At 31.6% G+C, this 27622-nt stretch overlaps 1 protein-coding gene across 1 annotated transcript; it reads left to right on the forward strand.

Moving 5' to 3' along the window:
* Positions 1 to 131: 131 nt before the first annotated feature.
* LOC143075786 (uncharacterized) lies at positions 132 to 27125 on the forward strand. The gene is made up of 13 exons (XM_076251347.1): positions 132 to 170; positions 1085 to 1184; positions 1871 to 2017; positions 2675 to 2782; positions 3717 to 3851; positions 4528 to 4622; positions 5134 to 5194; positions 13790 to 13814; positions 14989 to 16670; positions 19673 to 19747; positions 23887 to 23944; positions 24854 to 24956; positions 26974 to 27125. The coding sequence occupies exons 1-13, from the start codon at positions 157 to 159 to the stop codon at positions 27056 to 27058; spliced, it is 2688 nt and encodes an 895-aa protein (XP_076107462.1). The 5' UTR covers positions 132 to 156; the 3' UTR covers positions 27059 to 27125.
* The last annotated feature ends 497 nt before the right edge of the window (positions 27126 to 27622 follow it).

Raw genomic sequence — 27622 nt, forward strand, 5'->3', positions numbered from 1 at the left:
TGATTAAAATCATGTTCTTTAACATAAAGAAACAGACATCAACTGTAAAGGTAATTCTTATTGTAGTAATATGTATTATATTATACTTTCACTCAAAATAGAATAAAATCACGTGATCAAAATTTGTATACAAAGTGAAAGTCATATGACTAAAAAATGGCCGTTGTTGGGTAAAGAACGTAATAATTTGACAGAAGTTTTCAGATATGAATAAGCAATAACATCATCATAAAACAGCATGTTTATATGAACATTTATATACAAGAAGTTATTTTTAATATTGAATTCTGAATCCTAAGATTTAAGGCCACTATATGGCCTGTCCTTTAGAGATCATGTTCAGAGAAAAAGTTGATATTTTAATATATATAATATTGTCATTCATAGGCAGATCTAGGGGGAAGGGGCGGGCCACCCTTTTCGTGGAAAAATTTGGTTGATTATATAGGGAATCACTGAAGCATGACTGGAGCAGGCCCCCCTTAGGTCAGTCAGCCGCCCCCCTTTTATGAAAAGTTCTGGATCCGCCACTGTGACATTGATTGATGTATGAAAATATAGATAAATAGTTTAATATTAATTCTCTGATGAAGTTTCACCAACTCCAAAAATAAAGATAAGATCTTTTTAAAGTACACATTTAAGTTCACCATATACATGATATACAAGAATCAAAGTGACAATATAGGATGATACATTTAGTATGGGTTGTTCGCATTGTTGAAAGCTGTATGGTTGCTTATAAATGTATACATTTACTTCATTTGAACTCATTGGTTTGTTCGATTTGTTGTATCTTTGAAAATCATACATCTCCCTTTTTAATATATATATATAAATATATTGTGAGACCATTAGGATCCATATTGAAGGCAGTACTTTGACCTAGTCAGTGTAATTACTCTTACAAATTGTGACTAATTGGATAGAGAAGTGTCTCATTGGCACTCATACTACATCTCCTTATAGTCAGGGTTTTTTGGATTGTCTGTTGTTTAGATTAAGGTTAACATGGTAAGGTAGTGAATGTTGTCAAACTATTCCTTTATATATATATATATATAATACATTTATCTGTTTGCAGGAAAAATGGCATGGGAAAATTCTTTATTTATGATCACAACAAACTTAAAAAAGAAGAAGATGATTTGAAAGATGCGATTGTCTATTTCTATCCAATAATTGTGAGTATCATAATACAAATGTACATTCAAAAACAAGCAATGGATCACAGAAAGCTAACCTATGAAGTATGACATAAATTATATTCATGGTCTTGTTTGTGTTTATTATTTTATGATTGTTGGGATTTATGTTTTATATGTGTTTTAATTTTGCAAGCAGCCTTATCAATATACATGTATGTGTCTTTGTTTGATGTGTTCCCAATAACTTCAAAAAGTGATTTGAGGCAAAAGGAAACATTGCATATACCATGTATACATTTACAGTTGGTATTATGTTAAGACATTTTATATATAACTCAAAGATATTCTTGTAACTACATTTATCTTATTTAGTTAAGCAGCAGCATGCATATATATACATTTGTGTTGTTGTACTTGAAGTCATAATTTTTTTGCTGGCCTTGTTTGTTTCAACAAAAACAAAATTCACAATGTAAATTGTATTTCATTTAGTGATTTTGGAAACAGTTTTTGGCTATTTTTGACAATGTTTTGATTGAGAAATTTGATCAGACAGTACAAATTTTTGAATTATGGAAAGACAAACACCAAAAACTTATATAAAATAGATTTGTTTAGTTATTGAGAACATGCAAGTTTTCAATTAATTTACTCTTTTTGTCCGTTGTTGATTTTACTAGTCTTAAATTATTATAACTTTTACATGTTTTTCAACATTGCAGACAAATGCAGATGAACAATGTGCCCTGTGTGGACAGTTGATGGGTTTGTCTGAATTCCTACAGGCTACAATCAGCGAGTCTGTTCCAACTTTCTTCAAATTACAGAATGAGAAGTATTGCTTAAAAAGAGTCAGTAGCTACACTATGGTAAATATTTTTAGCAGTTAAGAATTGAAACATAATTAAATATGAATGTATGCTTAGCCTATCTTATTTTCCATTCACATCTGTCTTGTGATAAACTGGTTCCTTTTTCAAAAATGCTCAGAATGTATTAGTCTTAGACATGTTTTTGTGATGTTCATCCTATTTTAAAACTTAATGAACTAAGGCAATATTCAATTTTGTAAAACTTAATTTATGTTATGCTTAGAGGATTATTATTTTACACGATAGAGAACATTATCCCTTATTTTATATTTTTAAGCTAATATTAATGGTTTAACTAAATATTGGTGAAACAGTTACGTATATTTATTTGAATATAATGCATGTAAATATGTCAATGAAACTGAAACCAAGTAAACAACAAAACAACATAAAGCATACAGAGCGCAACATACAGTATTAATATCATGTCACTTAATTATGCATGGATAGTGAAATAAAAACAAAATCAACACAAATTTTTTAAGGTTATCTTATTCAAGAAGGTGGCATGGGAGTGTTCATTTCTTAAATCCTGCTTTAAAAAATATTCCAACGTCTCACTTTTTTGCCTTTCCCCCTCAAATTCCTACCCTTTTTAATCACATGTATCTCAAAAGTGTGTCATCACCTTCATTTTCATTCTTGTTTTTACAGGGATTAGAAGGATCACTAAATGACAGTGACTTTCATATGAAGAAACAGTTGAATTTCTTACATGATTCATTTGTAATGTTCTGTGGAAGTATTCAAAATATAGTACAGGTAATTGAAATACTATAATTGTCCTTCTAGAATAAATAGGTTTCAATTGACACAATTTGAACAAAAGTTACTTCCCTTTTGTCACCTTACTGGAAGTTTAAGTGCACAAATTCCTTCATACATCAGCCAAACTCAACTTGGTAATGTAACTGCCTGCTTAACTTTAGAAAAAGTTGTATTCCAAACAATTTATTTGTTTTGGTCTTTAATGATTCATCATTATGATCTGGTATGGATCTTTTATCATATACTTGTTTGTACTGCATGTTTCATTTAAATTAGTTGATCACATTAGAATATCAGCCATTTATCCTCCCGATTAGTGACCAAGGGAAATAACTCATACTAAATTTGTCATATTAGAAGAATAAAAATGAGCTTGAATCTAAATATGATTATAATAAGTTGAAAATATTTTTATGTAATACAAACAAAAAATATTCAACATTGTTCAATGCAAGTTTGACCTGGATTTATCTTCAAATTGTTATGAATTGGTATTGAAAGCAAGATATTGATGGAATACAAATTGCATTTTTTTTTCTTCAAAAGTTCAATAATAAATATTCTGCAAATGCAATTATGTCGGTTAAAAGCTCATTAGAGCTTATGTTTGTCTATGTTTGTATACCTTGCCGACTCTAAATAAAACTTATTTATTATTATTATAATTAAATTTTACAATTGGTAATATAAATGGATTTTCACAGCCTTCTAAAACACAGACAAATAAATCATGGTTAGATAAAAGAAAACAAGCAAATAATTGGATTGGCTAATCGTCTATTTAGTTTCTTTGCTTCAAGTTTATAATTTAAACTGCTCGAAAGTTCTTATATGTTGTAACTAAACGTTGATTTTATTATTATATAACTAGTTTATTCTAGCTATATATGTCTAAGACTTTTTTTGAATATTTGTTTTTTGTTTTCAGCAATTTGAGAATGATAATGCTGGATTTGCAGATGCACTACAGAAGATATGGGATGTGCTTTATCCGTCAGGTTGTTTCTATAACAACTTTATAAGTCAAGTTTTTCAGATAGTACCAACGGTACACTTACCCAAGGTAAACACATAAAGTAGAAAATTGAGGGCTAATAGTTCATCAACATGCAGTAATTTCCCCTACATTAGAAAAGAAGACGGCTGTATTTAAGAATGTTTTCTCACCTGAAAGACACTGCTTTCATTTTTAAATAATTTTTTTTTTCAAAAAGGAATAACATAAGTGTTAACAATCATTTTACTTCACTATGACAAAAGACTGATTTTTCATATAAAATTATAACAGAATATTATGAATCTGAATATTATACTGATTACACAGCAGCCAATTTTGCCAAAAAAGGACAAAATCATTGAAAAAGCTTGTGGTTAGATCATGCATTTAAGGTGGTACCTAACACTACAGGGAGATAACTCTGTAAAATCAGCAGAACGTTTTAATGACGTTGTGTTGTTAAGGGAATATTAAGCTTCTCAATGATCAAAATAAGTTTTTGTCAAACTGCTATATAACCAGTGTAATTTTTCTGATTAAAAGGTTGGTTCAAAGTTTTTGAAATTTTTATATTTTTGTCAAAGGGTCAAAGTAAATACTGTGTCAAAATTTAAAGAAAATTAAACGAGCCAAATTAATTTTAGTTCAGGTGTTAGGTACCACCTTAAAAGAAAAATGATACTGGTTTTGGCATCATATCATTTACTAATACATGCTTCTACCGAAAATTTTTACATTTTAGAGTGGAAGTGACCTATTTTGTCAAGCATCATATATTTTACAGTCTAGTCAAAGAAGACCTGGGGTACATGTTGGTGCTATACTTTACAAAAACAAGTGAGTATTTGAATGTACTTTTCAAACATTTACATAAAGCATAAATCAATTTTAATTAAAAAAAAAAAATCAAATAAAAAGGGGAGATAATATCATAAGTCAAAGGAAAACAGAATTCTACGACAAAAGTTACTTACGACTAGGAACACTGTTTAGGATTCTTTGACAAGAAATAAAATGTTCTACATGGATACCTATGAGAAAATTATTTATATTGCTAAAAAATAGAAGGTGCATAATTTGAAAAAAACATATTTTAAGGATAAATGTTGAACCCTTACATGAAACAGACTAAATATCTGGTTGAAGTCTTCCCTTCACAATTTTACAGACACCATCGCCAGTTGGTTGATTTTTATAAAATATATGTTTCACAGATGACGACAGATTTGTTCTGATTGTGGTAACCGTAAACTCATTTCGTCATATGTGACATTACCAAATTGATACTTATATGAGTAACATTTGTGACAATTATAACATTCATTGATGATTTGGTTATTTTTTTCAGAGTGTTATGTACACAGATGCCACCTGAGCTCACACGTAAACTGATTCTTGTTAAGCCTGAGGTAAATCTTAACAACTCAAATTTGTTCTCTGTTACTACTTAAGTTTTTAAAGATGAGACAAAATTCTGAATTAAATGCATACTTTTCTCATTTGAATTTGTAAGATTTTTTTTTATGTCTGGGGCTTTTATGGCTTGCTTTAGGGTATGAATTTTGCTAACTGTTGAAGGTTGTTTGCAACCAATAGTTGCTATCAACATCTTCATCATTTGGTGTCTGGTGAATAGCTTTCTAATTGGCAGTCATACCACATCTCCTTATTTTTATGTTATAAAATATAAAAGTTTTATAGAAAAAGCATACACAGGACCATTTAAATCATGTACTTCAAACTTTTTATGTCTTAATTAAAAAAAAAAAATTAACTGTCTAGTTTTAATGTGTTGCCTGCTGATTCATATTCAGAATTCGTTTTTTCTCTACAATTTGAAGTCCAAAGCAAAGATAACATATTTGAATAGTTGAGAAGATTTTATGATTGTTTTATATCAGTTTATTATGCTAGTGTCAGTAATTAAATACGAGCTGTGTTCAAATAATAATGTACTTTAAGTTCAAAGAGAATGTTCCAAAAATCCATACTTAATAGATATCAGTAAAATACGACTTTAAAGGAAAACTGTTCCATCCTTGAGTAAAATAAAGTTTTACATATCTCAGGATCGTAAACTAAAGAAAAACTCATGCATCAGTTTGAACACCAAAACGGCGATGACTCATACCTTTATATCGGTTCTGCTAAAACTAAAAGTGATACCAATGAAATGTGACCAAAGCTTGTATGGGGAATACTCTTCATACTCCCCTAACAGTGTTGTGATAAGAAAATTAAAAAGATTTTCCTAATCAGGATGTTGACTTTACAGGGATAAAGGAAATTTTTAAATCTTGTATATTTTTGTCAAGCATCCCCTTATTTTTTGTTATAGTGTCTTTCTTCAAATAGATACTTGATATGAACATAAGATAAGTCACAGAACATTATTTATCAATTTTAAAGCTTTTGTATGCATATTTTAATTTCATGCCTGTGTATTACAGCTTTGTTCTGTCCACTTTTCTCTTAAATGTCGGCAACAGTAGTTTATTCACCAATGTAGAAATATCATTAATTGTTTAAAAAAGATATTAGTTTAGGTATGAAACAAAAATTGGGGACATTCCATGAACTTTAAATGGAGCAAAATGGATGTGTTACTATGTTAAGCATCTTTTGCTATGGATGCATCATATGCCATGGGAATCCACAATCAGTCATGATTTTACAATCAGTAATAGGGCACAGATATGAAAATTAAAGATCAGAAAATTATTCTGGTTTCTAAAGATCTTAGACTGCAAAATCACATTGCTTGTGAAATGGGACACAGACACATCATATAGGCCAACCAATCTGGATTATGACATTAAAATTATGGAGTGTTGAATGAAGTAGTCTTTCGTCATAACTCTGAGTTTTTTTGTAAAAGTACCACACAACTGTTAATGAAGTAGATTGTATCAAGTGAACAAACACAAGCATTAACTATTAACTGAGATATGCAAATTATTTAGTCATAGGGCATAGGGAATATTACTGCTGGGAAATGGAAGTTAACAATGGGAAAATTGAAATCATTACGTTTGTCAGTTTATTTTTTCATTTCGCCCATCTGTGTCAGTATTGATGAAAAGACCAAAGTCTAGGAACCTATTTATAACTTTTCAGTTTAATGTCACTTTTGATATCATTTTGACAAACTATTAAAATCATTATTAATTACTAAGATTATTTTAGTTATAAAGCAGTCAAACATACAAATTAGCCATGCATTGATCAATTCATGTTTGGTACTAGTTTATCTGTCATGTGTGCAGGCAAATCACTGCCGCCAATTACCTTTGTTTGGTTTGTAACTATATTGATGACAGGGTGTTTGTAAGATTTTCTGTTTTTAATGATTACTCTTCCCATCACCTTTATGACAGGAAAAAATCATGTCTGTGTGAGGGAAAGCTGTGTAGCAAAATACTAGCCACTAAGCCTAGATTATTTTTTCTTAATCATATGAAAGATTCTTTAGGTATATCCAGATGTTGTTTTAAAAAAAAAAAAAGGTTTCTATATTGTTAGACATTTATCGTAAATTTAAAATAAAAGGAAAAGTTATCATTGATATCAGTTTTTGTGTTCAGCTTTCTTGTGCTTTTGGATAATGTCTTCTATGTGTTTCTAAAAAATCTTAAATGAAGAAATTTCATATGTGTATGACATTATAGAAATGAATCAAGTTTTCAATAGATATAGGCACTGGTAATTATTTGATATTAAGCCTTAATCGGTCATTTTGATCACAAGATCATCTGAAAAGTCTGAACTGATAATTTGAAGTCTTGTTGGATGTTTTAGTAAAATATAAATCGAAACTCATTTTCGAAACATCTTATTCATTTGCAGCCTTTTCGTACCATTAAGCTGTGCATTTATTACTTATTCAACCCAGATTAATTGGCAGCAGTTATCGTCCGTTAACTTCAACAAAAATCTTTCCTTTGAAAGTACTTGGCCAAAATTATCATCTTGAAAATTGTGATAAATGGAGATAAACTGTAAACAGTGATAATGTTCAGCAAAGTAAGATCTACAAATAAGTCAACATGACTAAACTTGTCAATTGACCTGACCCCTTTAGAAGTAATTGCCCTTTAAGGTCTACTTTTAACATTTTTTCTTACATTTGTGTTATCATTTACAAAAATCTTCTCCTCTGAAACTACGGAGACAAATTTAACCAAACTTGGCCCCAATCATCATTAGTGTATCTAGTTTAAAAAATATGTCCGATGATACAGCTGGAAAACCATCACGGCCAACCTGGCTAAATATAGAACAGGGGGTAAAAGCAATTTTTTGTCTATTATTTTGAAAACCATTATAAAGAGAGAAAATCTGACAAAAGCAAAAATGTTTTTTTGCAAGAAAACACAATTAAATAATATGAGGAATTATTTTATCGGAGAACTATACTGCGTACAATATGAAAATGAATTTTAAAATGGCGGAGATGCTTGACTCCTTATTAGAGTTCTTGCACTAAGATGATGATTTTGACATTTTTTTGCGTTTTTGGATTTATATATTTAATTTATAATACTGTGGATTCATTATTATTCATTGGATACCAATTTTCGTGGATTATGTGGTTACAGGTGAACCAAGAAATTAAATTTTCAACGGATACCAAATTTTCTAAGGTCTTTTATTTATACCTCGAACATGTAAGTTTTCCTTAATCCACGAAAATAAATGAATCCACAGTAAACAGATAAAATCTTAGCTAGGCAAACATGATCAGCAAAACAAAATCTATGATGAAGACAACATGGAAGATATAGTCAAAGACGACTCCTTATTGGAGTTATTGCTCTTTGAAGACGATGTTCACCTTATATTTGCGTTTTGCCAAATATGATAGAAAATCATAATAGATAATGATACACTTTAAATCACAAAAACATTCAGTCAAGATCTACTAACAAGTCTAAATTTGCTGATATAGTTTGGTAGACTGTCACTCTTTATAGGAGTGTTTGCCCTTAAATGAGGATTTTGTTACCCCTTTTGTGTTTTGAGCAAAAACTAAACAAAATAGGAAAAAACTAAACAGGCTAAATGATCAGCAATACAAGATCAACAAAACAGATTTTTGTCATGAATTCGATTCTTGTCTACTGTGTTGGAGCGTATGCTTTGTTGAATATGCACATACACTACGATTAGCTACACAGGCTTTTATTGTCTAGTTGATTTGGTTATTTAATGTACTGGAAAAAGTGCAGGCATGTTTGTTATTGAGGTCTCAAGCTGGAGAAACATATTGATAACATTGTTTGCGATGAAATATAATATAATATAATATTTTTTTATTGTCTCCTTTATATCGGTTACCTCTTATTTGTCACATAGTAGAGAGATATACATCATTTAATAACTTCTTGCGATATTTTATCCAACTGAATGTTATAATTATATAAACGAAATGGCTATAACACGGCAAATCCTGACTTCGACTATAATTATTGCTATCAAATGAATTCTAGGTACATGACTGAAAGTTCATAACAATATATATTCTCTAATCAGGTAAAACAAAGGCGGATATCAAGTACTTCTACACAAGAAAGTAATATAAAGTATTAAATAATTAAACTATACAATTATTAATAGAAAATGATTTTTTTCTTTCTTCCTGTCATGAATGTTTACCCTTGGTTGCAGCCATATATTAAAGTGATTTATGGTATGATTTGCGTTATTTATGCATTCAACAAATCTTTAAGATATTTTAACAAATTATACATTAAAGTAAATGTACGTATTTAGCTTTCTGCAATATATATATTGTGACCATTGTCCGTAAATGTGCTGTAACGGATCTTGTTTTAATTTTAATCAAATCCTACACAAGAAATTAATTTTAGGTTGCGGATTCCCTTTTATGGCACCTTCAGATGTTTCTAAAGAACATTTTGTTCCCTTCAACGTGTAGTAAAATCAGATTCACGATATGAAGGACAGGTTGTTTATGCCCCACATAGGGGCATTATGTTTTTCTGTGTGTGCGTTCGTTCGTTCATCCGTCTGTCCTGCTTTAGATTAAAGTTTTGGTCAAGGTAGTTTTTGATAAAGTTGGAAGTCCAATCAATTTGACCACGTTACGATATGATCTTTCTAATTTGAATTTCAAATGGAAGTTTTGACTGTAATTTCACGGTCCACTGCGCAAAGAAAAAGATAGTGCGAGTGGGGAATCCTATACTATGGACGCATATTTGTTTTTATTTTCAAGTTGATGTTTAAAAAAAAAAGAGAGACTGAAAATAATTAAATCTTTAATCTGCAATAAAAGATGTCATCCTTTACAATGAAAGTTGTAAAAATAAATGGCTTAAAATTTAGATATTAAAGATGTTAAAATGTGATTTTTTTGTCCTGAAAATATGAAACTTTTATTCATTGTCTTTTCATTCCAGTTATTTTGTAAAATCCCTGACAATCATTTTTTGTTATGGTTGTGCGTAATTACTGAAAATCTTTAAAGTCACCAGTGATTATATATTATCCCTGAAAATATCAAGGGATTCTACGTAATTCCTAATGATACACAATAACTAACATATTCATAGCAACACCAATTAATTTCACTCACACCATAGTACAATGACCATTTGTGATCTTTAAAAGTATTTATAATGGATGTTATATTTCTATATTACTTTAACATTAGTGGAGTTGTTATGTTTATAATTAAATTTTCTATCCCGACAGGCTATTTGACATTCAGACATAAAATGAATCTGTATTTTCCATTAACATGCATAATTTATCATATAATGGATAAATATACTTATTGAATAATACCTCAGGAATAGATTACCTTAGCTGTATTTAGCTAATTTTTTAGGAATTTTTGGTCCCCAATGCTCTTCAACTTTGTACTCTATTTAGCCTTTTTAACATTTTTTTATTCTAGCGTCACTGATGAGTCTTTTGTAGACGAAACGCGTGTCTGGCGCAAATATAAAATTTAAATCGTGGTATATATGATGAGTTTAATTATATCAATTAACTGGCATTTTATGGTCATGGATACAATGTGATACCTGGTGTTTCAAGTTTAAGTTTTAATATTTTATTATCAATTTAAGACGCACATTACTTAATAATCAAATTAAATTTGGTACAAATTATTACAATGATTTGGTTACTATAAATTTATGAATACAATGAAGAGAAAAAGAAAATGAAACAATAATGTATATTTATATATGTTTTATCATTGACAAATGCAGTGTGCTAAGACATTGATCAAATATTCGAAACTTGCTCTTCGTCTTTGTTTTTCTCCTCTCCAAATAAATGTCTGTTATTTTACTTATTTTTATTGACCCTTTTTTATATACCTATATACCAAAATTAAAAATGTTGTCTGACTTTGACCTAAATACATGTAGTTTGTTTGATGATCTTGTTTTCCCTAACAACGATATGAATAACATTAGCATTCTTTTTTTTTATAATGAACAATGTCATTATAAATATAATATCAAATTTTCAACTAATGAGGCTGAGCTTGCACAATTACGTCTATTAAAGGTCGTCCGTGATAAGAAGGGTTTCCGCTATGATCCTTATAACTAATTTATTTATCACGTATCCTAGTGACCAAACAGCAATACAAAAGAGCTGATTATAAGATATGGGACGACGAACAAAATAGTTTTGCATTTGTATTTGCTATACTGTATTGTAGTGTTCAAAACCTTTTAATTGAGATCATGAGGTGAATATTTTAGGTGATTTGTTGAAACATTTGTGAAAATAAAATACAAAAATGTATTCTCTTTGTATATTGAATATGCGTTCAATAATATCTTAAAGAAAATCTTTGAAGAACATTGTCGCTGTATAAGAAAGGAAATCAATAAGTTCGAAGAATGATTTGCCAATAAAACCCTCCCCCAAATAGAAATATGTTCATGAATAAGTTTATTTAAATAATTAAACACCGGCATGCATATGCATATTTTACAACTGCCATCGTAATAGTTATTTTTACTCAGTTTAACATTTTCCCAAACTTATACAATGTGACATGAAAATCAACGATCGTGTCAAATTGTGAACCTTATAGCGAATACAAATATAGTGATTCACTATTTAAACCGGATCATTTGCAAAAGCCAGACACTTCGTTGATTTTACACACGAACATCTCTCTGTAAATGTACTGATTAATGATAAGCGAACCGACGAGGGGGATAGGACCTTTATCGGGACTCCGGGATCATGTGTTTTTAAGCTCGGGATTTCGGATTTGACCCTTTCTGAATCCGGGAATTCTTTTTTCAAATTTCGGGAAGTCTGGATTTAAATTTATTTAAATTCGGGAACTCGGGATTTCGTGTTTTTAATCCCGGGATTTCGGGATCAGGACCCCTCCTACAATACCCATCCTCACCGATTATTCCACGCCAAGTCACCTAAAATAAATATAATGCACTGTAGTAGCATGGCGTTAGATAAGACCGACGAGAACATCATAGATTTCAGGATTGAAATTTTATATGTTTCATCTATAAAACATTTATCAGTGACGTTCTAATTAAGAAAAGTTACTACGGATAAATAAAGTACGAAGTTGACGCGCATTTAAGACAAAAAAATCCGCAAAGTCGTGCCAAATACAGCTAATGTAATCAATCCTGAGATAGAAAAGCCTTAGTATTTCAAAAGTTCAAAGTTTTGTAAACAGTTAATTTATTATTATGATCATGTCAATTATAATGATAGAAGAAAACCCGATATTCAAAGTCGTATGTGGCGTTTTGGTTTTCATCAGCTTGAGATCGTTTGTACTTCATTTGATAATTTTCAAACATTTTTAATCTCCATTGAAATTTATAATTTCAAGAACATTTGACATTCTAGTACATGTCTTCCTTGTAATTTGATAATACAAGAACACGAAATGACACGGTAATCCCTGATTTTAATGATAAATATGGCTTAAAGATGACTGCTAGTTACATAACTCAAAGTTTACTTGTTCCAACCGTATAATTATCATTCATGGCAAGTGTTCATGATAAGTTCCTTTACCTAAGGCATATTGATTTATTTCATCTTAAAATCATACATTCACAATACGGTTTAGTTTTTTTCTTTTTTTCTCTCTTCCATGACATTATAATTACTTGCTTTGCCGATTGCATTGCTTAATGATGGTAATCATAAACCAGCAGTTTACAAAACTTAGATTGTTTGAAGTATTAAGTCTTTTCTACCTAAAGAATGGTTTACCTTAGCTGCAAATCTTTAAGGCATTTTGTTCCTAAATGCTCTTCCACTTCGTACTTTATTTAGCTTTTTTAATGTTTTTTTTTTATTTAAACGTTACTGCCGCTGGTGCCGAATTTTCGTTCCTGGTATATAGGAAGAGTTTATTTACACCAGAAACATAATGTATAACAGATTTTTTTAAAACTATTACAGATTTCAACAATATTTAAGATACACACATCAACAATACAAAATTAAAAACGTTTAAATCTACGCGTGGATATTTGATTTGTGGAATTGCCAATCTCTATATACAAAGCCTATTGAAAAATTCGTGGTTTACTTGTATCCACGAAACCATCGAACATTGGTATCCAACGAATGATAATGAATCCACAGTACACAATTTATAAAGAACAACAAAAACCAGAGTCAACCATATCGTTTGATTTGTACAATTGATTGTTTTTAGTATGTACTTTATAAGAATGGCATTTTTCTAAAGATAATGCTTATTAATAAGTTGAATGTAGAAAAAGTAATAAAATATGAAAAAAGAACAGCAATATCACAAAAGATGTAATAAGTAGATTTGATAGGATTTTTTTTTCAAACATTTAATGCACATTTTTTTCTTTAGTTTTCTTAGTGTTCGGAAATGTATTTATTTCTGTTATATTAATGACTGCTTAAGCTTTATGTTTAAACAGACAAGGATTTGTTAAGCAGTTATATATTGTTATTTTGATAAAGCGCATATGTTCTCTTTGCAGCTACCATGTATCCATTTAAATACAGGTGAGTTTTTGCAACAGTATTTACACAGATATCTAGTTCCCCTTTTAACCAAGGAAATAATCAAATGTTTAAAAATAATGAAGGTTATAGTTGACCTATCAGATGCATTAAAAAGGATCTGATGATTAACTAGTCCAAATGATTATGACGTCTTGATATGCTATTATATGTTTTTCTTGGACACCTTACACCGAGGAAGGAAGGCGTCAAAGCAAAAATTTAAAATAGCCTTCCAAGACGTCATAGTTATTTGGACTAATGATTAACTCTAATATCCGCTTCACTCCACAACAATTACACTTGCTGATGGTACTCATCCGAGCCTCTGTGTCGAAAAATATCATACTTGTAGGATTGCTTGTCACTGTATTAGTTGTGTAAAATGTGTTAGTTTAGTCGTAATAAATGCTGCTGTTCAGCTCTCTTTTCAAACCGTTTTTATGCGCTATAATAAATCTAAGCACCCGGGACTTGTCACGTCAGCGTAGTAATCTTGAATATTTTTGTTAATAATAACAATCAAAGATATGAGGTCTATCTGATCTTTTGTTTTTAGTGTTGGACGAAATGTTTATGACTTTGAGCTCAATATAGATACCAATATTATGACTTAGTTTACCAGACTCGCGTTTTGTTTATATAAATCTCATCCGTTGGGGTTGGGTCAAAACAACTGAAAGGTCAAATAAATTCTGAAATTGAATCGTATTAAAACGAAAACATTCCGAATTATGTAGTGTATAGCAATGGCGACTTCTATTGTCAATTTATAAAAGAATCCTCCTATTTATTTGATCGTCTTTCACACTATTGATTTATTAAATTCTAGTAATACTTTCTCCATTATTTACAATGCATTGAGAGGAAAATACAGATCAAAAAAGGTTGCGACAATTGCCATTGCAAATATATTACCTGCATGGTTTGAGGGATGATAATTGGGACCCCCTAAAAAATATATCTATTTTAATGGTTTATTTCTCTTACTTCAAGGAATCATGCACAAGTTGCAGAGGAGATAACTTCAAACATTTATCTTCTAATTTCCTTGATCAACGGAAACGTTTAGCAAGAGAGATCGACGCATAAGGATCAGTGCCATGTTTTTCTTTTTTTGAATTAACTTCTTTTTTCTCTTTTACAGTAGTTCAATTATATCTTTTATTTATTTTAGATTTTGACATCTCCCGTAGCATGCGTATGATTACAGTTTACCTAACGAAAGATGAATTGAAAGCAATAGACAAATCTTTTAAACCAAGTGACAGGCATAATCACCCATCCCAATTTGTATGGCATGATAGTATGGCACACAAAACGAACGTACCTAAAACTAAACTTGCTCCAAGTCCTTATAAAGTAGTAATGGAGAGTATTCCTGAAAAAGAAACTTTAGACCCGTACGTTCATTCTGTAGAACAAAAAGATGATAGATTAAGTACAAATACTATAATGTGGAAAACACATGACGAGCAATCTGAATCTTCGGATGAATCTCGTAGACTTTCTGTAATTGGGAAGGAAGATATTATTGAAACCATAAGCGATCTAGAAGATGGTGATCACAGGAGTAGCCATCACAACGAACGTATAGAAAAAAGTAATTTAGAAAAACCTGAACATACCGTCGATATTTTGGATGGTCACATTGTAATGAAATCTCAAGGTGTTCATAGTGATAGTTCAATAAATAAAGTAACTGACAATAAAATAGTTGTTGAAGCCGCGATACATAATATTGGCGTTCATGAAAATGATGATAGCGGGCATTTGGAATGTAACTTGAACGAAAATGGATCTTACCAGAAATCTGCAGTGCATGAGGAAATACCTGAAGACAATTGGGAAATTTACCATAATAAAACAGACAAGAACCGGACTCTGGGAAGCAAAATAAAGGCTAGCTTAGATGATCAAACAAATCAAAATATATCTAAATCAAGAACAATAACCGACGAGAATGACACTCTGCACAATCAGGGAACTTCCGAGGAGGATACAATAGGGTTTTCAAATAGTCAGGATGTTAAAGTAGATTGTCTACATGAATGTTCATGCGGATGTGTGACTGTTCAAAATAATTCAGATTCGCATGTCAATTCAGTTAAATCTAATACATTTACAAATACGCACAATGTTCCAAAAAGAGTTAATACTCATTCCGAACAAGATGACGATGAAAGTAAAACAAGTATTTCTAGAACTGAAAATGATAATGAACAGAACATTAATGAAAATAATATGAATTATGACGATGTATTTGTTGATTCAGAGAAAACAGGTGATACTGTAAGTTATAAGTACGACCCAAACTTAAGAATAAAAAAGCAACACACTAAGAATGAAAATTCTAGTTTTTCGTCGAGAGTTTCATCTGATGGCGAAGCAGGATTATCCAAGTCAGGGTTTGATAATGTTTCTGACGATTCCGGAAGTAAAGAAGAAACGGATGGGTCATTTTCCGATATTGCTTCTTTATCAACAAGCAGACGAAAGGAAAGATTTGATTTTCAATCATCGGCAGACGAATCCTCATCTGAATATAGTTTACATTTAAAACGACCAAGTTTTGATAGAAAAATGAAATATTTAGGTGATATTGACTCCATGCCTAATTCCTTACAAAGTACTTTGCAGAATTCTGGCTCGTCATCTCTGCAATCAAGCATTACCTTGCGTTCACAAGGACTAGATGATGAATCAGATACCAACCATTTATGGACCCCGCAACAAGATGATTTATACCAGATGACCCTGTATATCCAGGGTCAAGCTGCAAATCAGTCTAGTGAGACCTCAATGATACTTCTGCTGGACAATGATATCTCAAGAGACAAATCTGTGGTGCATTCTTTGGTAAGTATTTTAATAGCAGTTTGGTATTTGAATCCTATATATAGTATATCGGTAAGTTATCGATCGCTTTGTGTTCAAAATTCACTCTATATTTATCTTACAAACCTTAGGGATAGTCTCTGGTTTTTCACCTTTAGTAGGTTGAACCCTACCATCACATATGGTTGCAATGGCAAAGCAATATAATCTTTCAATTTTTCAAATCTCTCAAGGGAGACATTGATGGCTGATCTTTTATAATCCCAGAAGCATGTGTTCGGATAGGGCGACATACCTTCCTGTGGACTGTTACCTGGAAAATTAGCACGTTATAAAAACCAAGCTCAGTCGTCGGTCTATTAAAAAGCAGATTTGATATTTATATTACATTTCCGAAGTACATGTCCTTAACATGAATTATAGATTAGTCCGTTAGTTTCCCTGAATTGATTTACACTGTCATTTTTGGGCTCTGCATAGCTTGTCTTTCGGTGTGATCTAAGGCTTTGTGTTAAAGACCATACTTTGACCTATAATTGTTTACTTTTTATACATTGTGTCTTGGATGGAGAGTTGTCTCATTGTCACCCGTACTACATCTTCTTATTCAAATTGAATTCCCTGTGGATCTTTAATAGCCAACAAATTACTTTAACTTTTGTATTCGCTGCTTCTGAACTAAGGAACCTTAATGGTAACATTACATGTATCATGTGTATGTTAGCTGTGTTTGGCAAAATTTTTGGGAATTTTGGTCCTCAATGCTCTTCAACTTCGTACTTTATTTGCCCTTTTAACTTTTTTGGATTCGAGCGTCACTGATGAGTCTTTTGTAGACGAAACGCGCGTCTAGTGTATATACAAAATTTAGTCCTAGTATCTATGATGAGTTTATTTCATAAGAAATCTTAAGTTTGATAATCTGACAACAATCGCAATACACTCCAATATCATTTTCCCGGTATAAAATATAACAACTATGATTTCGCGAGCTATCCATGCCCTTGTTTAATAAATGAATTGAAAACAATGGGTTTAACAGAAAAATGTTAATATAAGAATTGAATGCAACTTTTTATAATTTTATAGGATTGGAAGAGCATTGATCGTGTGCACAATTTGAATATTACCGCTTCCGCGCTTCATATAAAATCTGCATGTGTCAATGATTTTACACTCTAATAATATTATTTTAGAAGCATTCCAATACCATAAAAGAAAAAGAGCAAATACTGGTTGGTCTGAAGTTAATGAACATTGTGTCAGGGTAGGGTGAAATATCTTTTTGTGATGCGTAAATAGTTATCAAAGGTATCGACTTATAATTTAATACGCCAGACGCGTGTTTCGTCTACAAAATAGTTAGACACCTTGTGAAATAGCGTGTTTCGATTCTAGCTCAGTGTGTCCAGTAAAACGCAGTTTTCCTTTTCATAATTGCATTAACATATTTTCGTCTTTAATATGCCTGTAATTTGCCGCTTTACGTTATACAGACCTCATTCATTGTCATTATGGAGAACATTTTAAGATGCTTTGAAACGGAAGCAGGTTTTGTGCAATTTGTTGTGATATTTTGATGTTAATATGCTGATAAACCGTGTAAACATGTTTTAACCGTGATTCATAAATTATTAGATTTTTATTTAAGAAGCTTTTTATGACTTGCATGGAAAAATTGGTTAAAAACGGCATTGCAAAGCAGATATGTAACTTAATGAAATAAGTAGTTCATCACGATATGATGCAAAGAAAGGATAGAATTGTATGTGTTATACTGTTACGTTGGTATTCTTTATTATTTATCTGTCAAACCAATAAAAGTGAAATAATAATTTGCTGCATATCCGGTATGTGCGTGGCATTAAGGAGTTAGAGAGTGATAATTATATAACTCATACTTCAAATGAAACTTTTAACCGACTTATGTACCCAACAATCACGATTAAAAGTATAACGCTAATCAAACTTGATCTTTTTTATATAAATACACGAAGAAATTTTATAATTCACGAAATATAAGAATTCGTCTATAAAGGTAAATTTATACACATATAAACATATAATCGTCTTTGAATATGTAAGAGTTCCTGATTTTATTTAAGCGGACACCAATCAAATAAATGAAAGTTCTGGTTTACGCTTTCATTTTAAATTTGATGACACAACTGCCAGTAATCTTCTATACATTAAAAGACATGGCCATCACATGTTGATATCTTCAATATTATAATTGTTAAAAACTAACAGGAAAATCTATTTTTGAAGAAGGACAAACACAACCATTGCAAAAAAAATATATTCGGACAGTGGTACAAGAGCACAACAAAAACAAACAATAAATATCAATTAGAGATGGTTGATTGATCAAAATAAAATCATTATAGATGCCTGGATTAAATTTTTATATTTACGCCAGACGCGTTTTTCGTATACAAAAGATTCATCAGTGACGCTTGAATCCATAAAAGTAGGCCAAATAAAGTACTAAATTGAAGAGCATTGAGGACTTTAATTCCTAAAAGTTTTGCCAAATACAGCTAAGGTTATCTATTCCTGAGGAATTGTTTGTTTGTGCTTCTCTGCAATTATAGGTAAATCTGATTTAAACCTTTAGTCTGAATGACTGTGTTACATATACCTTTTCAGATTTATATTTGTTACCTTTGAGCCTGACTGAATGAGTTTAGAATATTTCCCGTTGTCCATCTATGATAACCTATGTAATTGGATGCATCTATGATCATAATGAATACCATTTCAATCGTTTTTGTCGCTCGTTTGCTTCCATAGGCATTCGAAGAATTAAGAATTATACCAAGCTTGTAGATCGAGTTTGAAGATAGAGGTGGAATATTTCCACACAGCTACAAGTAACTTATCTTCATGTTTACTAATTTAATTCTTTGAGTCTGTATGTTATTTATAGTCTTCTTATAATCGTTTTTGCTTTATTTCGCATTGTTTCTCGTAAAGTCACATAATTTCCATTAATCATATACAAAAGAGTTGTTTGATTTCAGTGGAAAGATGCTTTACCTCAGTTGGCTGACCTAGATTTTTATGTCAAAGAAAGTGTAGAACAACATCTTGATGAGGTAATGTTTTATTCAGTTTATTAATCATTTCTTAAACTTAAGGAGGTAGATCTAGGTCAAGGGAAATAACTCTTAAAATCATCAGTTCGTCTACGTCAATCATTTTCATCAATATGTACTAACCTTCTATGTTACATATATAGATTATTCCAATCTGTTTCAGGTAAATGTTTAAAATATATTGATGAAACTTGACTTTCACAAACGCATCACTGAAATAAAGAGTTATCTTCCTGAACCAAAGTCTACGCCCTAAAGTAGTCATTTAGTTTGCTTATATTTCACATGCTTAAACTATAAATGAATGCATAATTTTTCTTGGATTTTTTCTTGTTTGAACTAATCAGATTAGATAAAAGAAATGTACTGATTTCAAGGTTTAATGAAGTCGTCCTTTTCCTTAAGAAGTTCATCAGAAGGTACCAAGACAAATATTGATAAATATTCCTTATCAACTTTACAAATAATACACAATGCTCTGAATTATAGAATCTGGGTACTAACGTTGTTAACCATCTTTTTAACGTTTTACAATCTTCTTTTATTTGAGATTTTGAATATTGCATTTACTGTGTAGTCTATTTTTGGTGATATCCAGGCATTTGACGTGGCTCGGTACTTATACTTTCCGTCCTTGTCTTATTGTGCTAAGGTAAATTTTTGACTTTCATTTTTAGCTCACCTGGCCCAAAGGGCCAAGTGAGCTTTTCTCATCACTTGGCGTCCGTCGTCTGTAAACTTTTACAATAATCTTTTCCTTTGAAACTACTAGGCCAAATTTAACAAAACTCGGCCACAATCATCATTTGGGTGTCTAGTTTAAAAAACTGTGTTCGATGACCCTGTCAGCTAACCAAGATGGCTGCCATGGCTAAAAAAAGAACATAGGGGTAAACTGTAGGTTTATTCTTATATCTCTTAAACCAAAGCATTGACAGCAAATATGACATGAGTAAAATTGTTTATCAGGTCAAGATCTATCTGCACTGAAAATTTCAGATAAGTCTGACAACCCGATGTTTGGTTGCTGCCCCTGAATTTGTAATTTTAAGGAAATTTTGCCGTTTTTGGTTATTATCTGGAATATTATTATAGATAAAGATAAACTGTAAACAGCAATAATGTACAGCAAAGTAAGATCTACAAATAAGTAAACATGACCAAAATGGTCAGTTGACCCCTTAAGGAGTAATTGCCCTTTATAGTCAATTTTTACAAAAATCTTCCCCTCTGAAGCTACTAAGACAAATTTAACCAAACTTGTCCACAATCATCATTAGGGTATCTATTTTAAAAAATGTGTCCGAAGACCCCGCCCATGATCCAAGGTTGCCGACATGGCTTAAAATAGTACATAGGGTAAAATGCTGTTTTTGGCTCATATCTCTGAAACCAAAGCATTTAGAGAATATCTGCTGAGATAAAATTGTTCATTAGGTCAAGATCTATCTGCCCTGCCCCGGGCGACTTGTTGTTGGGCTACTGCCCCTGAATTGGTAATTTTAAGAAAATTTTGCAGCTTTTGGTTATTATCTTGAATATTATTATAGATAGAGATAAACTGTAAATAGCAATAATGTACAGCAAAGTAAGAGCTACAAATAAGTCAACTTGACTAAGTGGTGGAGAAAATCTTCTGCGATAAATTGTTCATTAGGTCAAGATCTATCTGCCCTTAAATTTTCAGACCAAACGGGCAACTTGTTGTTGGGCTATTGTCCCTGAATTGGTAATTTTAAGAAAATTTTGCAGCTTTTGGTTATTATCTTGAATATTATTATAGATAGAGATAAACTGTAAATAGCAATAATGTACAGCAAAGTAAGAGCTACAAATAAGTCAACTTGACCCTTTGAGGAGTTATTGTCCTTTATAGTCATTTTTATTTATTTTCTTAAATTTTGTACATTTTTGTAAATTTTTACAAAATATTTTCCACTGTAACTACTGTTTTTATGAACAGTGTATTCGCAGAGTGTGATTAAATTATGTTCTAACAGGCAATCTTCCTATGAGTACTTATTATGTATCATTGCTAGGAAATTATCTGTAACCAACATGAAGTAGAATTGTCACAAAGCATTATGGATATCAAGAAAAAGATATAGAAACAGTAGTTGATTTAATATTCAGATATTGATGTTGTCCTTTTACTCCAGGATCCTTTATATATCCTTGCTCCGAAGGAGGGGGTTAAAGTATACTATTTGCGCCTGTTTTTTCGTCCGTCAATATGTTCGTGCTCCAGGTAAAATTCCGTTGCAATCCATTTTCTCGTGAACTATAATCAGATATGCCTGTTATTTGTCACCAGTTGTCATTTGAATATCTGTATCGTATGATGAGGTTTATGGTTCATCGACCGTAAACTTCCTGTAAACTGAGTAATTATATATTGTAACATTTATTGCCAATGTACGTCGTCGCATTTTTCTATACAAATACCACATGTACAAATGAGAGCTTAGTGAAATTGATGTCTGGCTTCATACGCTTTATGCAATCGTGTGATGTTTTGTCAGATTTATTTCTCATCAAGTTCCTATTTAGTTTAAACATATTTATTTATAGTGGATAAGGAAACAAGTTTTTGCAACTTATATTAATCCCTTTCTACTTTGTGCGAGTGATGCCTTGTAGCGGCATTAGCCTGCTCTTTTTACGTACAAGAGACATGGCTCTCTCTTAACACTGGTCAGCCATTTAATGTCCCATTCCGACGGATTACCATCGTTTACTCAAGACCATACTCGCAAATCGTGTCAAGGGAGAGCCAAAAATTCAGTTCCAAAAATTGTCATCCCGGAACGGGAATCGAACCAGTACCCTTTGTGTAAGTAGTCCGATGTACTAACCACTTCACCACAACTTCTGTTTATCCTTTTCCTTAGCGAATGGTATCATAAGTGAGCAGTAGCTCACATTTTTACTGGTTTCTATGATACCTATATTTCTTCCCCTCTTCTATTTTGGCCTGCAGTTACTGATATTAAACCAAAAAATACCAGCTTTATTTCAAGGTCAAGTTTATTAATTGATTTCAGATGGAGAACTTCAATAGTTATGACCCTGGGCAAATCAGATAACTTAAGTTTTCCCTTATAATTTATTTTTGGGTAGCTAAAGCCATCAATCCAAACCAAACCTTTGGTGTTGTTACCTATTAAAGTTGATGCGGTTTCATTATTGTAATTTCGCTAACAGGTGTGACGTTCGAAGAAAACAAATTATGTAACAAGTTTATGAAGACGAATTAACAATGGTCGCAGGAACTAGTTAATCGTTATAGTGACAGTTGCGTAATTTCTAATGATTATTCAATTGTCACAGACCATTCATATTCCCGTACTCGTCGTAAGATATAACTTCCGGTTCCTTCATATCACTGACCTTACTGACGGTATATAACTAATACTTTGAAACTATATAACGAGTGTTGTTTGTGCAACAGGAAATGTTTACCTAGTCTACACGCTACGTCTCAATCCAGATTTGTCATTTTTCTTCCAATGTTTAATTGTTTGTTCGTTTATTGTATATAAACCTGACAGTAGTTAACTAACCGGACAGTGGTTAACTATATTAACATATAAATAACTTAGATCATGTTACCTTGTCTACATGCTACGTTTAAATACATATTGGGGTGATGATTGTGGTTGTATTTATTCCGATGTTTGTTCGCTAGTTAATACTTCCATTTATGGTATATTTACCAGACAGTAGTTTACTAACCGGAAAACGTTTACTATATTTACATATAAATGACTTAGATTATGTTACGTGATAAGAACACTCCAGAGGCGGATTTAGGGGGTGGGCCCCGGGGACCCCCCCCCCTTTTTGGGAAAAAAATTTATTGCTTATATAGGGAATCATTGAAGCGTGACTGGATCGGGGCCCCTTAGGCAGTCAGTTGGGCCCCACTTATGAAAATTTCTAGATCCGCCAGTGCACTCATCTTTAACATAACAGTTTTCACCATAACGTTTTTATTTAATCAGTGAGGTTATCTATCGTTATTCATGAAGTTTATTCCGGAAACAAGTGTCGTCTTTGTGGAAATAAGGATCATACATGAATTTTGTTTATGTTATTAATATCCTGTTGGGTTGAATAATCTTTGCATTTTATTTCAGGGTTTTATGGAAACAACAAGCTTTTTGAAATATGACACATTATCTAATCGGATTGAAGGTACAAATATTTAGTTAATAAACATGATAGAAATATCAATGAGTTTAATTATAATATGAGAACTTCTCTCAACTCTAAACACATTAAACCTAATTTTGAAGAACAGTTTCCAATTTGAAATTTGATGAATGACATTGAACAAAATCGATTTTCTGCATCAGATGTGTACTTTTACAAGAAACATCTCTTAAATTATGCTCATAGCCAAAATGTTTGAATATCAATAACTTAATAGCAAAAAGAATATGTATAGTTGCTAATTCTATAAATGTTGTTGTGATGCTTTGTGGACTATTGATTGTTGTTTTATCTTGAAGCTTAGATTTTGTCAATTTTTCAATTTTATTGTATCTTTGGTTGGTATAACTTATTTTTCAAGCGGCTTTAAATAATCTAAATATAACAAACATTGACACAAATATATTTCACGAGTACTGGTTCATGGCGTAAGTCAAAACTACATGTCGACATATTTCGACCCCTAAGTTGTAAACAAACTCTTCAGAGATACAAGGATTAAAATGTATATAAACCAGACCCACTTTCTGTTAACAAAACCACTCACCAGTAACTCTCCAATCAAAACAGTTCAAAAGGCCAAATAAAGTACGAAATGGAAAGCGTCAAGGCCCTGATTTGAAAGGTTTTGCCAAATACAGCTAAAATAATCTATCCCTATGATAGAACATCATTAGTTTTTCGGTAAATTCTATTATTTGTAAACATTCAATTCAAAATGATTATTATATAGATAATTCACTCAGCACAGAAATGCTGACTACTATGAAGGTGATACCCTTGAGGAACAGTGTGCTTGCATCCATGTTTCGCTATATATACCTGTAAGATATGTAAACATATTGTAAATTTGTTCTTAACACTTTGTCTTAATAGCCTATTTCTTAACAGGCAATGAACAAGATGTCCCTGTAAATGAAGATTTTCAGAAGTTAGCAGGAGAAGTCCACAAAGATTACCAAGAGAATAAAGAACTCAGTAGTATAGCTCTGACGTAAGGATTTTTTTATAAGAAAAGTACCCAATAAAAATGCATTCAATACTTAAGACCAAATATATTAACACTTTATATGAAATATATTAGCATTTTTGTAATTCTTACCAAAGTTAACAATATGCAATGAAATTATAAAGTAAGTACAAAAAAGTGTTAACAAAAATACCCTACTCCTAGGTATTTTCAAAAAGGGAAAAGTCCATAAGCTTTCATAAAACCAAACGTTCGGCTTTATCAACGAATTGAATGAGGGGAAAACAACTGTCATATTCTTGACTTGGAACTGAAATTTGTTATGAAAACTTAGTTAATTGTATATTGCGATGAAGGCCTGTTATTGCTTTTCATTCGAATTTGATGGAAACAACATAAGAATAGTACTTTCTGATATGAATACAGTTAAAGCATCTAATCAGTATTCGGTGAAAAATTTGCTGTATGTGATTGGTGTGTTTGATTACACTGATAAGAATGTTTGAAGGCTAGTTTCTTCCTTCCTTTTAACAAATGATCGGAAATAACCGCTTATTATGATGATGTAACTATTTTTCTAGATTAAAGAAAATCGTCTGACTTATTATCAGAACCTATTGTATGACACAAATACATTGTCAATTAGCATTTGCACTGTGATGGTCTTCGTTCCTTTTCGATTTAAAACAAACTCCCAGTATTTAGGTGGGTTGGTCTAGCTAACTTTCATTTTTTTAACAGTGTTGTGTTGACTGCTGTTTTTCCCTCAGGCACATGACACAACAAAACAGTAAATTTATTGGGAAGAAGAGTGCATAATTAATCTAAGTGAAAATAGCTAGTCAAATTTTATTTTATTTTGAAGAGTTTATTTTATGTGTAGAAAAACGCAAACAACTACATATTATAGAATAATCTCAAAAAGACAAAAAAAAGAGGGACGACAGATACCAGAGGGAGAGTCAAAACCATAGATTGAAAATAAACTGACACGCCATGGCTAAACATAAAAAGACAAACAGACAAACAATAATACAGAAGACACAACATAGAAACTAAAGACTAAGCAACAAGAACCCCACCACAAACTGGGGGTAAATTTCAGGTGCTCCGGAAGGGTAAGCAGTTCCTGCTCCACATGTGGCACCCATCGTGTTGCTTTGTTATACATACTAGAGGCTTTGAAGAGCCTGTGTCGCTCACCTTGGTCTTTGTGCATATTAAACAAAGGACACAGATGGATTAATGACAAAATTGTGTTTTGGTGATGGTGATGTGTATGTAGATCTTATTTTACTGAACATTCTTGCTGCTTATAAATATCTCTATCTTTAATGAACTTGGCCCAGTAGTTTCAGTGTAAAATATTTTGTAAAAATTTACGAAAATTTACAAAATTTATGAAAATTGTTAAATATTGACTATAAAGGTCAATAACTCCTTAAGGGGTCAATTGACCATTTTGATATTGTTGACTTATTTGTAGGTCTTAATTTGCTATACATTATTCATGTTATTGCTGTTTACAGTTTATCTCTATCTATAATAATATTCAAGATAATAACCAAAAGCTGCAAAATTTTCTTAAAATTACCAATTCAGGGGCAGCAACTCAACAACGGGTCACCTGATTGGTCTGAAAATTTCAGGGCAGCTAGATCTTGACCTAATGAACAATTTTATCCTGTAAGTTTTTCTCTAAATGCTTTGGTTTCAGAAATATGAGCCAAAAACTGCATTTTACCCTATGTACTATATTTAGCCATGTCGGCCATCTTGGTTTGTGGGCGGGGTCATCGGACACATTTTTAAACAAGATACTCTAATGCTGATTGTGGACAAGTTTGGTTAAATTTGGCTCAGTAGTTTCAGAGGAGAAGATTTTTGTAAAAGTTAACAAAGACGCCGGACGACGACGACGACGACGGACGACGGACGCAAAGTGATGAGAAAAGCTCACTTGGCCCTTTGGGCCAGGTGAGCTTATAAAATTGTATTTGTGTTGCCATTGCTTCTTGATACGAATATTTTTATTTTTCAGTAGCCACCTTTGTAGTTGCAACAGCAGTCGAGATAGAACAAACGAACTCTTTTATCATGTAGATGGACACAATTCCAATAGATAGAATGATTATCATTATGCATATCAACATTGTCTGTGATATATTTCAATAAATTAAATAACAAAAACTATATGTTGTATAAAAAATGTAAAATCACAAAAATACCGAACTTCAAGGAAAATGAAAAATGAAAAGTCCTTAATCTAATGGCAAAATCAAATGATAAAATACATCAAACGAATGGACAACAACTGTCATATTCCTGACTTGGTACAGGCAGTTTCAAGTGTAGAAAATGGTGGATTGAACCTGGGTCTATTGCGCTAAACCTTTCACTTGTATGACAGTCAAAGCACTAAATCTGTCAATTGTAAGACAGTCACAGCGCTAAAACTCTCACTTTTATGATTGTCTCATTTGAGTAAATCAAAGATAAAAGGCAAGTGAAAAGCGAATGTGCAGAATAGACACATCCAGAAGGAATATACATGTAATGTTCAGTAGAATATATAAAATAAAAAAAATGATGAATATGAACAGCTAGAAAATAAAATAAGAACTCAATAGCTTTTCTGATCTTATAACTACACAAGGTTTTTGGACTATTAATTTTATTTGAGAAATGAC

The sequence above is a fragment of the Mytilus galloprovincialis genome, chromosome 5, assembly GCF_965363235.1.
Source record: "Mytilus galloprovincialis chromosome 5, xbMytGall1.hap1.1, whole genome shotgun sequence".
NCBI classification, from domain to species: domain Eukaryota; kingdom Metazoa; phylum Mollusca; class Bivalvia; order Mytilida; family Mytilidae; genus Mytilus; species Mytilus galloprovincialis.

Bases quoted from the DNA above. Each gene is read 5' to 3' on its own strand.
- LOC143075786 (XM_076251347.1), top strand. The intron at 2,783-3,716 runs GTAATTGAAATA...TTTTGTTTTCAG, and splicing joins GTATTCAAAATATAGTACAG to CAATTTGAGAATGATAATGC. The intron at 3,852-4,527 runs GTAAACACATAA...TTTACATTTTAG, and splicing joins CAACGGTACACTTACCCAAG to AGTGGAAGTGACCTATTTTG.